The sequence below is a fragment of the Pelmatolapia mariae genome, linkage group LG22 (assembly GCF_036321145.2).
Source record: "Pelmatolapia mariae isolate MD_Pm_ZW linkage group LG22, Pm_UMD_F_2, whole genome shotgun sequence".
NCBI classification, from domain to species: Eukaryota; Metazoa; Chordata; class Actinopteri; order Cichliformes; family Cichlidae; genus Pelmatolapia; species Pelmatolapia mariae.
The window spans coordinates 8,988,693-9,002,841 of NC_086245.2; the positions used below are offsets into that span (position 1 = coordinate 8,988,693).

At 39.7% G+C, this 14,149-nt stretch overlaps 1 protein-coding gene across 7 annotated transcripts in view; it reads left to right on the top strand.

Moving 5' to 3' along the window:
• Positions 1 to 14,149, top strand: part of pleca (plectin a) — a 104,578-nt gene that overhangs the window by 20,269 nt on the left and 70,160 nt on the right. For 2 of the 7 annotated variants that reach the window (XM_065470475.1, XM_065470476.1), the window contains exon 1: positions 11,647 to 11,755. The exons of the other annotated variants lie outside the window; for them this stretch is intronic. In XM_065470475.1, the coding sequence (XP_065326547.1) occupies positions 11,710 to 11,755 (46 nt within the window). In that variant the 5' untranslated portion in view covers positions 11,647 to 11,709. Of the gene's footprint in view, positions 1 to 11,646; positions 11,756 to 14,149 lie in introns of those variants that run through there. 7 annotated transcript variants of the gene reach the window in all.

Sequence of the window (14,149 nt, forward strand, 5' to 3'; positions counted from 1 at the left end):
CACAGTTCAAGGCCAAACAGACAAATGCATCAGGCTGTAGCTGTTGGATGAATGACGTCTTTTCAAAAAGTTCAAAACCAATGTCCTATTGAAATGTGGTGGGTCTTATGTTCAAGACCATCTCCTTGTGCATGTTTGGATAGTTTCAAGTGCTGTTTTTAGATCACTTAATGGAAGTCTAGTTGTGCCCCCTAGCATTTTCATGCACTGATAGTTACTCTGCTCTGCAGCATAGCACAAGTTGAAGTCATGGAATTGAATTTGGTCTGAATGCATAATCAGAAGCCTTCTTCTTTGAGTTTCTGCCTGTCAAGAATATCGACACCGTCAGCTGAAAGCCTGAAAATAATCACGGAGAAAACTGTCAAGTCATCAGATAACACTCCTCTTAAAAACACACAAATTTATAAATCTTTTTTGCAGGCATGAAAAGTTACAGGAGAAATAAAGGGGCACATGTATTGCCTGAGAGCTGCTGTCCTCTGACAGAGGACATACTCATACATTATTCCCACATATGTTCACACCTACACTCCATCCCACTGTGCCAACAGCATGGCTCAGTATCTGGTAGATTAGTGAGGACTCAGAAGCTGCAGTAGGCTATTCTCACCTGTCTGTCTGCTAATTCACTTGAGTTTATAAGGTGACCTTTTAGTCTGTATGTTCTGCTTAAACATGGTAAATGGACTCATTCTTATATAGCACTTTTATACCCTTGCAGAGGGCTCAAAGCTCACCTTTAACCTCTATCACCTCTATTCACCTTTAAACATATTCTGTGCAGACTGCTGCACGTTAAGCATGTAAATCAACAACAACAACAAAGTTCCACACGTGCAAGGTGAATATCATCTCGTTACAATGCAATCTTCTCATGGAAAACCTTCTTACCTGGCACTGATACGAATGTGGGTTTGATATGTATTATCTGTTTAAAAGTGGCTGCAGGCCAAGACCGACGCACATCACCACTCTGCAAAAACTACTCAGTACCGCCTCAAGCTCAATGACAAAACCCACCAGGGGCTGTTCTTGTCTCCAGACTCTCAGACCAATCAAGAATCTGGAGGAATTCCTCACTCATGAGTTACAATTCTTTGCGATTATAAGTATCTTTAGGTAAAAGGACCCAAACCTAAGTTGTCAAAATACTAATTTTAAGAATTATATTCAGTGAATCATTTCAGTTACAGCATGTATTTTGTGTGTGGTTGATCTTCAACTAGTATACTTTTGCAGATTTAGGCTTTTAACTTTTTATGTTGCTGCATTTAAAAAAAAAAAAAAAAAAGCGGTAGACCAGGCACAAGCTGTGTAATTATCTGAGTTATTATATGTAAAATTATCTGAAATCTAACCTTAGCCACACCAAGTTCTTCTTTCTGATGTTCATAAGGCCGTTCAACTTGTTAAACATATTCTAAAGCCAACAACAACCTCAGAAAGGTCTTATTTCTGGATTAGGTACAGCGCTTTGAAATCTTAGAGGATATCACCCAGTCTGCTGTGATTTTCAGAAACCTTTCAGTTCCTGCTGTAAGACTAGTCATCTGGCTGATTCTGTGTTGGTCATGGCGCTTTATCTAATAGATGCCCTCACATTCTTTCACGTAGTCCAAATCCTTTCTGATGATAAATGGCATATAGATGTAATTGGTTTGTGTCTCTGGTTTCTTTTGTGGAACTGCTTTAAGTCTGCGGGGGAATGGAAATCCTGACGGTGAACCGCCGTGAAGTGAACTCAGCCTGGCAAAGTTTGCTGGTGAGAGCCGCTGTAATTGAGATGGGATTTGTATTGGAGCAGAGGATTAGTGCCCTCCCAAATCCATGGAGTCAATAACAGCTGACGTTAGTTATGTAACCACACTGCAAAATGTTCAATGTATGAAATTTCTTTTAGTCTTAAACTAGATCAGAAATATTAGATTTTTATTGTCACAGTCGCAGTATTAAGTGGGCAACAAATAAACAACCAAAAAAACGTTGCTCTGAAAATAGTCAGCTATAAGACTTGGACTGAAATTTATTGAAAAAGCAGCCAAAGTCCAGAGAAAAACTTTGAAAGACCTTCAAAAAGCCTGAAGAACTATTACTTAAGCAAGACTTTTGGACAGTACAGAGGGTCAGGAGGTTAGGAAATTAGTTTTAAAGCATTGCAGTTTGGATTATTGTTGTCACCCCACCAGGTGGACAGACAAACAGCATGGACACCCCAGTTTGTGAATGCAATACCTCGAGAATGAGGTGAAGTAGGATTTTTAAATTGAATTTGTTGGTGCGCCTATTAAACATCTGTGGATGCAATAATGCAAAAAGGAAGTCACCGGGATTTAAATTTATACCATACGTTCATCTGCTAGGAGGCTGAGGGGTAGCACTGGCAGTCACCAGTATTTTTGTAATACTGAGTATTCAGTTAGATTACACCAAATGTCTGTGGAGCTCTCAGCCACATGTAATTGTCTTGATTTTTGTATTTATTTATTTTTACACAAAAAAGAATAAATCTTTATGCATAGACTCATATTTTGGCTATTTCTGTTTTTAAAAAAGTTTAAAAATAACTGAATATATTTGGACCAGTGGGCGGAGTGATGAGTAGCAAGCGTGGTTACCAGGTGTGTGTATAGGTTTTATGGATGCATGGCACAAATACAGGTACCTGTTAACATACTTGAGTCTGACACACCAAAACTAGAGTACAGGGATCTTGAACAGTTTTGTTTTGTTTTTTCCAATTTTTTTTACACAACAAACCAGATTTGTTAAAGAATTGTATTAAAAATGCTCCAAACACCAAACATCACAAAATGTTTTTGTGGCACTGGTTTAGCTTTCTGCTAAAATCAACTGGTTTTCCAGCTTTCTGTGGAGTTGTTATGAAGAGACCAAGCAGTTAGTTTTGGTTTGTTTTTGTTTTCAATTTTATTTTTAATTTTTATGTTTTGTTTATTAGTCTTTAAACATGGGGACTTATTTGCTTTTGGGAGTACCAAGTGGTCAATAGAGGAACTGCAGTTTTTGGCACCTCTACATTGTCTAAACTTTTCACTTACAGACTTTGCTGCAGCTGATTGGATGTTTGATCAAATTAACATATTAGTTGATAAAACTCAAACAACACAGCTGAGGGTTGGACGGCTATTATTCCCTTCTCTTCCCACTCTAACCGCACAGCTGCTTTAACTGTTTACTGTCAGTTTTAAGGCCAAAAGAGAGAGAGAGAGAGAGAGAGAGAGAGAGAGAGAGAGAGAGAGAGAGAGAGGAAGAGAGTCGATCAATAATCATCAACTTCAGGTCACTGAATAGGATGATGTCACTGTTTACTTCCCCACAGTGCTCTAAAGCACAGGTTTCGTACAGTGTGTCCGGTGGGTTATTGAGTGATAGCAGTGACACACAGAAAGATGTCTTTCTAATCTGTCTGAGAGGATGATGTCACTGGAGGAAAAATCATTCTGGTCGCAGGGAGATTTCAGTCTCCAGGATACAGTCGTACACAAACTGTCATTTTATCCGTCTTGAGCGCTCTGCACAGTTGAGCTATAAAAGATTGTAAGTGCTTACAAAAATAGATTAAAATATAGTTCCACACCACGTGATATGATTTGTAGTTGCAGCATACTACAGCACAAAGTTCTGTATCCACAAATCCATTTCATTGACTGATTAAAGGAAAAGGTCTGTATTTTGGAATAAAGATCGCTTTGGTTTTTCTGCTGCTTATAGTTAGATGAAAAACAGGATACAGTTCTCATGTCAAGCTGTTCAATATAAAACGCCATGTAGAAGCTCTCAGCATGAAGATAAAATAAGATGTACTTGCAAAACCAGAACTAGAACTAAAGAAGACAAAAGGCACTACTGCACAGGCGAGACAGGGAGAGGCAGAGATGGATAAAATAGAAACACAAGAAGGAACAACAAAAACTCAATAAAATCACACGAACTAAAACTCGTCATCACTGAAAGCCAGGATCGTGTGACAGGATGTACTCTTAGGTTTTTAATATAATTAGCTTGTTCAGTATGAGTACATCTTCATTCATAATATTACTATTACTTCTTTCATCTGCCTGATAAGGACATTGTATTTGTGCAGCACATCCCACCTTACCTGAATACTTCTGCTCATCTCTTAGTCTAATCTTTGAATCAGGAAGCACAGAGATCCCAGCCTGACGTTTGTCCCGGGTCGCTGAACAATGGTGCTAACATCCCGTTTGTGGCATGCTGCAGTAATCCCGACTAATGCCAGGAATGCCAGTAGGGAGCTGACTGGCATTCTCACTGTTTTTCTGCAGGGTTTGAAAATCACTGCTGCTGCTTTTTTCACACATCACGACCCTTGAAGTCTGCAACTTCTATCTTCTTTTATTTTTTAATACTAACGAGGCTATGAGCAGTTTGTCTGGAGCGGTGATTCAACAATAACATTTATATTGATTTCTGTCTCACCTCGTCTCATTTTTAGAGGTGAAACAGAATGAGCTCATCTCAGAAGTTACTACTCAAGTTATTTATTTTCTATTGCTTTGCAACATTGAAAGAATTTAAAACACAGTGACTGCAAAAAGTAGCATAGTAATTTCCCGGAGAAAGATACTGCAGAAGTTAAAAGCTCGATGAGTGTTTGAAAATGTGTTAGTGATCTTGATCTTATTCACACACAATGGATACGTTGTTCAGCGTAAATAAACTACTTCTGGGTGTCCTGACTCTGGTGAATCTCTATCAGAGACACCCAAAAGGAAAACAGACATCCTCAATGTGTCTCTTTCAGAGTGCAGATCTGAAAGACAACAAGCCTTAAAACATTTGTCATCATGACACATTCTGTGAATTCCTCTGGTGTTGTGGTCCTCCTGAAAAGTGCTCCTTTTCTCCTCTCTGAAAGGACTTTAGACAAAGCCTCATAGAACACACACACACACACACACACACACACACACACACACACACACACACACAGATTCCTCTGTGGTTGCTTTCTTTTCCTTTCCTTTCCTGGGAGCTTCTGTGACGCATAAATTGTGTAACCAAAATTCGATATAATGTAATAATTCTATTGCTGCGAAGACCAAAAAGTTCCAAAACGAAATAGTTGCATAAATGACTGGAAGCGTAACATGCAGTTAAATGCATTGAAAATAGTACTTGCCCAATATTTGAAGGTTTGGTATATGGTTGTGGCATAAAACCGGCAACATGAGAGTCTCGCTTTAGAATGTAAATGTTAACATAGTGAAGTTTTGCATAGATTTTATGCAAATACACACACACTCTATGTAAAAGATTAATGTAACTTTAAAGGATTTCTGTATTTACTTTTTAAATCTTAAACTTGCATTCTTTCTTATGACCAGTAGGGGGCGACTCCTCTGATCAAGTCAAAGAAAATAATCGTAAACATTTTTTTGATGACTTTACTTTCAGTCGGGTTTCTTAGATGTGTTCCTTTTAGTACAAGATGAACGCTAAAGCACTACATGCCTCGACTTTCAGTCATTTTCACCCATCGCTGAGTTCATGTTGACAGCAAACTCAACAGGAGTCCACAAACCAGTCGATGTTGATGTTTTTTTAATTCTGTTAATATCGGGAAATTTGTCACCAAGTGGCCATGATATAAACAGGATGACATCCACCAGCTGTTGATGTTAAAATTGGCTCTTTTGATGTGTGAGATAATCAGGGAGTGGCAGTAGTAAATAGATTATTTTTAGCTGCTGAATTCTCGGCTTGTTTGTTTGAGTTCAGATGAACTCCAACAACTGCACAGGGAGTTTAATATCACCGATGGACCTAGACAGGAACTGATGTGGAGGTATCACCACCTACTCCTCCACACGCCCCAACCTGAAGCCCAGAGTATGTTGGTGACACTCCAGCTTCTAATGGCTGAACTTCCATAGTGGGAAGAGCCACATCCCACAGAGGGGTGGAGTGGGTGTATCAGGTCTTCCACCTGGGATTAAAAGGGACTGGAGGCTTTGGCTGAGCTTTGGCACTGCTCCTTGGAAACAGAAATATCATTCAAACTGGTGTGGAGCCAGGGGGCTTAATATACCTCACAATGACGTTTAGCTGGGAAATTGAATTTTCTCTGACTCCTCAAATATGCACAGAAACAATAGTTTTTACTGAGTGGGACTGTGTTGTTTTTTAGAGCAAACTCCAGGAATGAAATCCCCCAAAATAGTCACAGTTGAAAAGGAGAAAGTTGACAGTTAATCAAAAAACAAATCACTGAGTTATGTTTCTTTTTTATTGGCTCCAGTGCCTGCTAGGAAATTCCTAAGGTGGTGTGCAAGTTTTGGTTTTGAACACTAACCTTTTTCCACACATCTCAAAGCATTACGAGTGTGTAGGTGTTCAGAAAATGATTATTACTGCCAGTGCTCCTCATCAAGGTGAGGTTCCTTTGTGATTAAAAGTTCATGCACATTAATATTTACGTAGGAGTGAATGTCTAGCCTTATCATGGCCAAAACTCTTCACTAAAATCCAGAAATCTAAATAAAATGAATTATTTCTGAGGCTAGATTGTCCACTTTAATACCAGATGTTTTTATTAATGCACCCTGTGAAAGGTACATACACATCATGCAGAGAAATAAACCTGTTCCTTTCATTTTACTTCTTTTGTTAGAGTTTTTATAAAGCTGGTTTTTCAGGTTTCATGTGTAATGCAGAGATGGCAAACTCAATTCCTCGACGGGCTGTAGTGAGAAATGAGAATCATGTCGAAGCCAGGCCCATAAAGCCCTTAACCAGTCAACCGCTAAACTTTATTAACCATTATAATGTTCTCTTTACGGTTCAACAAGAAGGTTAGCCTGCAGCCAACTAACAACACACCATAACACAAGCCTGATTATGACCGATACTGGTACTATGGACTGTTTCGTAAAACCAGACGTATCCAGATGTAAATGCAAAGTCTTACATGTTTTGTTCTTGCACATCTGTCTACAACTCTCACCTAGCTGAAAGTAGAAGCTTGCATTAAAAAACAAACAACAAGAAAATATCTTTGAACTTCCACAAAACCACCAAAAAAGCAATCTTTAGAAATCACTGCGGGAAGTCATCATCCTTCAGCCCGACTGCATTTGCTGGGGACAGTTAACTAATTCCAGCATGATGCCAAGTGAGCTTAAGAGGCACCTGGAAACCAAACATTCCTTCAGGGAAAAGCTTTGCCCACTTCAAAAGTTCAGTGGATAAGAAACGGGGACGCCAGGAGCGTCTGCTGGATTGTGTGGAAGTGTTTGATGTGGTAGTGGAACTTACTGCAAATCCCCCAAAATGTAGGTATGATGCATTAAAGTAAAAAAAATGGATAACACAGAGGCCATTTTTGCTGACATGAACAAAACCTTGCTTTTTGAGGCTTTGCAATGATGTATGTTACTCAGTCTCACATCTGTTCAAATCAGCCTTTAGCAATAGATTTGCTTTTTTTTTGCTTTTTTTTTTTTGATTCCTGTAAGGAAATATGCGTGTGGAGGTGCATCTGTTTAGTTTGGCGCTCGCAACACTTTACAGACCAACGCTATGACTGGGTGGGCCTTATTTTTAACTTTAAGTGATATATGGGTTGCATGAGCATTTAAAGAGGCCCAAACTTGGGGATGGGTGTTTATTTTGACACACATGTGGTGTTTGCTGTTTGTCGTAACCACTGGTTTAATTTCCTCCCAGCTTAGTGAAGTCCTTTGCTCTACTCTGTTCTGCAGATCTGAGGCAGCTCGCGGTTGTTAAGCCGTGTTTCTTAACATACTTTCACAAAGCGCTAAGACGAGGGGGAATGCCGCAGTTTTAGTGACTGAGTCATTAGATTAAACAGGTTTGCTTGTTCTAGAGTCACATGCATGCATCATGTGATTTAATAGTCTAACTTCTGAAAGTTCAGATATATGTGTCTGTTTGAGGAGCAAAGAGCAGTCAGGGTTTGCATCACTGGATTAAAATAATGAGTGGTTTGGACCAACATGAGTGTGAGTGAGTTGGCCTGTTTATTAGTCAAATTACTTGGTTGTTTTTTTCATTCCTCTGTTTATTCATCTGTCAAACTTGATGTCTTGATTTTAAGAAAAACTTAAATGCATCTAAGCACGTTGGAATCTTTGTAGAATTCAAGGAGTCTTTCTTTTATTTTTTCTTCAGTCAAATACAACTGATGTAAAGTTGGAAGATTTCAGCATGGGAAGTGATCGAGTTTAACTCGCTCTTTGGGCCAGCCTCAAGTGGCCACTAGAAGAACTGCAGTTTCTAACACTTGTTCCTTGGTTTTGGCAGACCAGCTCCAGTCGTTTGTCCTGCCTCACTGAAATGGTATGTTTTAGTGTGATGTGCACTGTCTTTATACAGCGCCAAATCACAGCAACAGTCGTCTCAAGGCACTTTATCTTGTAAGGGAGACACTTGAGACACAGAGAAAAACCCAGCAGTCATATCACCCCCTATGAGCAAGCACTTTGGAGACAGTGGGAAGGAAAAACTCCCTTTTAACAGGAAGAAACCTCCAGCTGAACCAGGCTCAGGGAGGGGCGGCCATCTGCTGCGACTGGTTGGGGTTGGGTCCCCAAGGACATTAGGGTGAAAGTAAGACACTACCAGTAAAGCGCTTCGAGCCTGAGTTGCTACATGTGACTTTTGTGTTGTTTTGGGGACTTTTTATGGTTAAAAAAAATAAAATATGGAACTATAAATAAATGTAATTTGGTTGAGAATTTTGTTTTTTGTGAAAGTTTTCTTGTACTCTAGAGGGAGTAATAAACAGGGCTGATTTGTGGATTACACAAATCTAAAAATGAGCGTTTGGTCTTGTTTGTTAATCTATCACAAACTGCATTATTGTAGGATCTGCTGTCATCATTTAAAGACTTAATCTCTTCCAGTTTCTCCCAATTAGACCTTGCTTCTTGGCTCCTTGCTTATCTCTTTGCTGCTGTTGTAACTGGATCTGTGATGAGCCATTGATTTTTGTATTGATTGTAGAAGTGGTCATTACATCCTCCCTACATAACCTCCTCCATGATTGTGGCCTGCGCTTTGCTAAAATGTGCCAACATCATGATACTATTTGTCATGTAGGTGCTCTACAGTGGTAGTGTCTTTGGCATTTTTTCTCACACTTGAACAACTGAAGCATCAGTGTGAAACAGTTTAAGGTCAGAGACCAGCTGTTGAATTCAGCAGCTCTCTGTTAGGAAAGAAAATACACCTTTTGTAAAGTGTCTCAGTGAGAAAACATCCACAGCAGCAGCAGCAGCTTCTTTTTTTCCAGGGAATATTCAGCCTATTTTTATTCCCATCTGTCTACATGTGAGCTCAGAGATGTTTGTTTCTGCAGGGTTTGAAGACATTTGTCCCCAGTGATTGATGCACGTCTCGTGTTTTTCATATACCTCATAAAACAACCTTGTTTTGTTAGATGTCAAAATTCTTTAAAGATGATTTATTGTCAGTGCTCGGTTTGCAGACAGTTTGAAACTTTTCTGCTATTTATCTTTTTTAATTGAAAGCAGCTGTCAGATCTGTGCGTCATGCATCAGGAGAGCTTTTTAGGCCTGCAACACTGAGAACATTAAAAGCTTGTCCTTTGGCTTGTAACAGGTGCTTTTAAATGGCTTCCTTTTAAGTAGTCTGGCCACTGAACGATTAATTAGGAAGAAAAAAAAACTCTTAGCAGGGAAAAAAAGCAGACTCTGAGACTGAACCTTTCCCATGAGTTTGATAGAAGTAACCTACTCTTCTTTATTTGATTATGAATAAACTTAATCTGACTGGTTACAAAGGATTAGTTTAACTTACGTCTTATAAGCCTATTACCAAAACGTTGTCTGTGCTGACTCATTGTAAAGCAGATTTCTCCTTTAAGGGAGACTCTCAGGTTTAGACGAGGTTCTTGTACACATTGTGTTTCAGTGACTCATGAGTTTCACCTGTAGCTAAGCCGGCTCTCCTCTTTACATCTTCCATCTTTACCTGTCAACCGTCATAATGCTTTGACACGTCAGTAGTAGAGAGCAGTACTGTTTCCACTCATGACTCAGAAAATGAGATTTTTCTCATCATCTTTTTTTATGTCTTGCCATAATGTTCCCTTTTTTTCATGTTTTTCTGAGAACTGTCTATTGCAGCTCAGCAAATGTCTGACTCCTCACATCTGAGCACAATTTATTTCAAATAGTTTTGAAATACAGTTTCCAGAAGTTCAAACAAACCCTGCAGGTATCATCACCTCCACTTACCCCATCCACTCCAGCCACTAGATGGGGCAGGCTCAAAGAAAAAGTCATGTTTTGGCTCCCAGAGTTGCATTTAGTAGATCCGTTATCGATGTCTGGCAATTACAAATCAAAAAATAAACTTTTTGTGCTTTGCTTGAATAGTCTCACTTGATTATAGTGCAGTTACTCTGGTGTGATGCATGTCCTATCACCTGCTGTGTGTTTTTGAGTACAAATAAAATCTTTTTGAACAACTAGAATTGTTCTTTATTTAGTTGCATGCATCTGCTGGAATCTGAAGCGAGAAAGTTTCCCGTGCTTTTATAGAAATTCACAGATTTTTCATACAGTAGCCGTGTGTTGTGCTGATCGCTCGTCAATCCTCTGTCGGTTTATTCGTGCTTAAGCAAAAAGCATTTTTGCTGTTGCTGACTTCAGGCACAATGCAGCGATGTCAGCCGGTCACTGGAGGCTTGAGGAGACTGCTGAGTCAAAGTCAGCATAACCTTGCTGTCAGCTTCTAAAATATTTCTGTCAAGGCTCTGATAATGTAAGCCATTTGATTGTTGGTTCATTGACAGGAACTTTCTTATGCTTTATCTGATAAGATTGAATGGTGAGTATGGCTGTTAATCCATGAGATGAAATGATGTGATCTTAGTTTGTTTTGTGGCTTTGATTAATGACTTCAGCAGTGCTTTCATCACTGTGACCTCTGCAGGGTTTAAATATGGCAGCGCTTAAAAAGATGCATGAGTGCATTTTATTAAGGCTCCAAAATTCAGTTTCCTAAAACTGCTCTGTCATCCAAAGCACCCTGAGGTCCCCTCTGCAGTACATTTAATGAAAAATAGAGGGACTCTTCCAGTCGAGTAGTGGAATACTTTATTGGGAGATGCCGAATCATAGTTAATGTTTCAGTGCAAAAATGAACAACACAGTTGTCAAGTTTATCTTAATTTTAGAGTCTAGATATGTTTGCAGGGGATTTGACCTTCATTTAAAGGTTTTTTGTTTCCTCCTATCACTCACGACTCGGAGTCAAAAACGCTCTGCACTGCCTGCTCGACACCAGCTGCATGCGTGCTAGTGATGTGATGGTGGAGGATGACTGGTTGAGGCACCTCCCTGTGAAACACCACAAGGATGAGAAGGAACAGCAAGAGGGAGGGGTAGGAGCTGGAAAAGAGGGAGGTGTGCTTCCCTCTTTCACAATTTCTTTGCTGACAGGGTTTGTGTGCAAGTGGGCAGAGAGAGAGAGAGAGAGAGAGAGAGAGAACAAAAACACTGAGCTGCCAAGTCCTGTGGGAGCAGAGAGGGAGAGGGAGAGCGAGGGAGGCAGAGAGTGGTAGAAACAGGCTGCCGTTAGCTGAGGGACGTTTACATCCTCCAGCGTGGTGCTTCAGTGCTGAGCTGACATTGCAGGGCTCAAACTCTGCTGTTTGGAGACTCAGCAGCCGTGAGCATGGATCCTGGAAGGTCTATCCAGCATGAGATCACCTCTCTCAAAGGTACCACTCCTGACTTTATTCCATAATTTCTTTTTTTTTTACTTCCTGACTTGTCATCACCATCATATGCTTTCAGGACCGCCTTGTTTTCCCACAATCCTTCTCTGGTCAGGACTTCCTCATTTGTATAGATGCAGGTTAAAGAAAAAGTTCAGTCGTGAGTGTTTCTGAGAGTTAAATGGGGGAATTATAGTCCCCTGTTCTCCCGCCTCGTTTCTGCGGATAATAGAAGTGAAAAGCTTTTCTTTCCCTTTGATGTCCAGGCGTGACCACAGGGGTTGGAGCAGGGGTCACTGTGAGGCGGTGTCTTTTATGAGCCTGGCTGGGTGGGTGTGTGTGTGTGTGAGATGCTGAGGGAGGCTGGTGCTGCTGCATGCGGCACATTGAATGCGTCTGCGCCGGGAGATGCAGAACTCAACGCCTGGTGCAGAGGCTGCTGCATCGCCGTGGTAACAGCAGGAATTATGGCTAAGCGTGAGTCCTGAGATGGGACCGGCGATGGTGCAGAGACAGAGCTGATCACACACAGCTCTACAGCCGTAGTCTGTGTTCTGTCTGCTGCTTGTTTGGCTGCAGCGTGCTTCGGTGTTTGCTTATAATAAGTGCTTACATCATCAGAGTTTGCTCCACCCACCTTTTCTTTTCAAGTGTCTCACTCAGCTGTACTTCAGTGTCACAGACGTCATAAATACAGTACTGCAAAGTGTCATTTTAGCACTTATTTTCCCCATTTTGAAGATTTAAGATTTTTTAAATAAATATAAAAGCAAATTCACATTTTCATCAGCTCTATTACTTTTATTTTGTGCAGTTTTAACCTTATGTTTAATATTTTGTCATATTGAATATAATGCATTAAGATATTCCTACTTTTTAAGCAGTTCTGTTACAGATTATGATTATTAGTTTTACGGCTTTTGAGATTAAAATGAAATATGTCTTATCATATTAATGAAGGGTATCAAAATCAACCTTTAAAAGGTTCCTAGTTATATTTTTTGATGAATAGTTCCCGATTTATCTAATAAATATACTAATTTTAGAAGGCAGGCAGATTTCTTGTGAAAATGCTACAGAACTCAAATGGCTTTAACACTTGAAAACTTAAAAAAATAATAACAGGTGAATATTTCTTTCAGATTTCATCTATCAAATCAAACATATGATGCTACCTGCTGATCCTGTGTTACAAGGGAAAGTGAAAGAGTTGTAGCTTTAGCACTGATATTTAAATGTCGGTCTCATTCAAATCAATAGTTTAGAAAATTAGAAAAATAAAGACCTTGTTAAGTTAAGCAATTCTAGCTGCGGTTTCATGATTTATGCATTTAAATGAATGTACATTTGTTCATGTCATGTTCATGTTGCCTACTTCATGTAAGAGACAAATATATTTATATTTAGAGAGACAGAAAGCCCCTAATTTGAGGAGAGAACAACCAGACTGTTGTAGCTTTTTCTAATGCTGGTGTCTGTGTGGAACTGTGGTTTGTCTGCAGTATTCTGGCAAAATGTAGTAACGCTTTGGAAAGGTTTTCCAGGCAGTGGAGGCATTTAAATGATCCTGGAGAGGGATCTGAAGGAGTCCTGCCCATTTGGATAGGCTGAGAATGTGTTCCCCAGGGCTGTGGAGACAAAGGCTCTTCGCTTCACTGAGCGCTCCCAATGGAGTTACTTAATATGTCGAACACCGCTGCTTACTCAGTCAGACTGAGTTCATTTGTAAGCATGTCGTCACTGCAGGACCATCACTCCCATTGTCTCTTTGTGTCACCTATTCTCAGACACTTGGTACAGAGTCAGGAGCCTGCTGGTGATCTGCTGTATGTCTTGAGAGGTGCATAGCAACTCTTATAGAAATTAGCATATTTTTTTCCTGTCTGCTTTACTGCTTTCTATTCTATATTTTGGGCTCATTTCAGGCTTATGTTGCTCTCAGTTGAAGAAAAGTTCTAAAAAAAAGTTACATTATGGTGCATTCACTGAATCACTGAAATCTCTGCTTTTTCACTACCTGTTTTTTTTTCTTAAGTATTCTCTTTTGTATCGTTTTGCTCTCTTATAAAACAGTTTCCTGTAAGGCTTACCACACTAAATAAAGTGTTACTTTGTTTCAGTCAAAATAGAAAATAACCAGAGTGAAGACATTCTCCTTTACTTTACTTTTCAATTCTTAAGCTGTCTATGACTTTCAGCCCTTTTTCTACCCCAGGGTTTCTCAAACTCTTGTCAGCAGGTTTTCTGTTATGAATGATGCTTTCTGAAGGATATGTGCTGGTGAAAGAAAGATGGAGTGCAGGAGTCAAAGTACTTGACCTCTTGGTATTGTGTTGCAGGCAAAAAAGGTGAAGCAGGTCATTTTTAGAGGTATTTCCATATTTTAAGCAGGTTTAT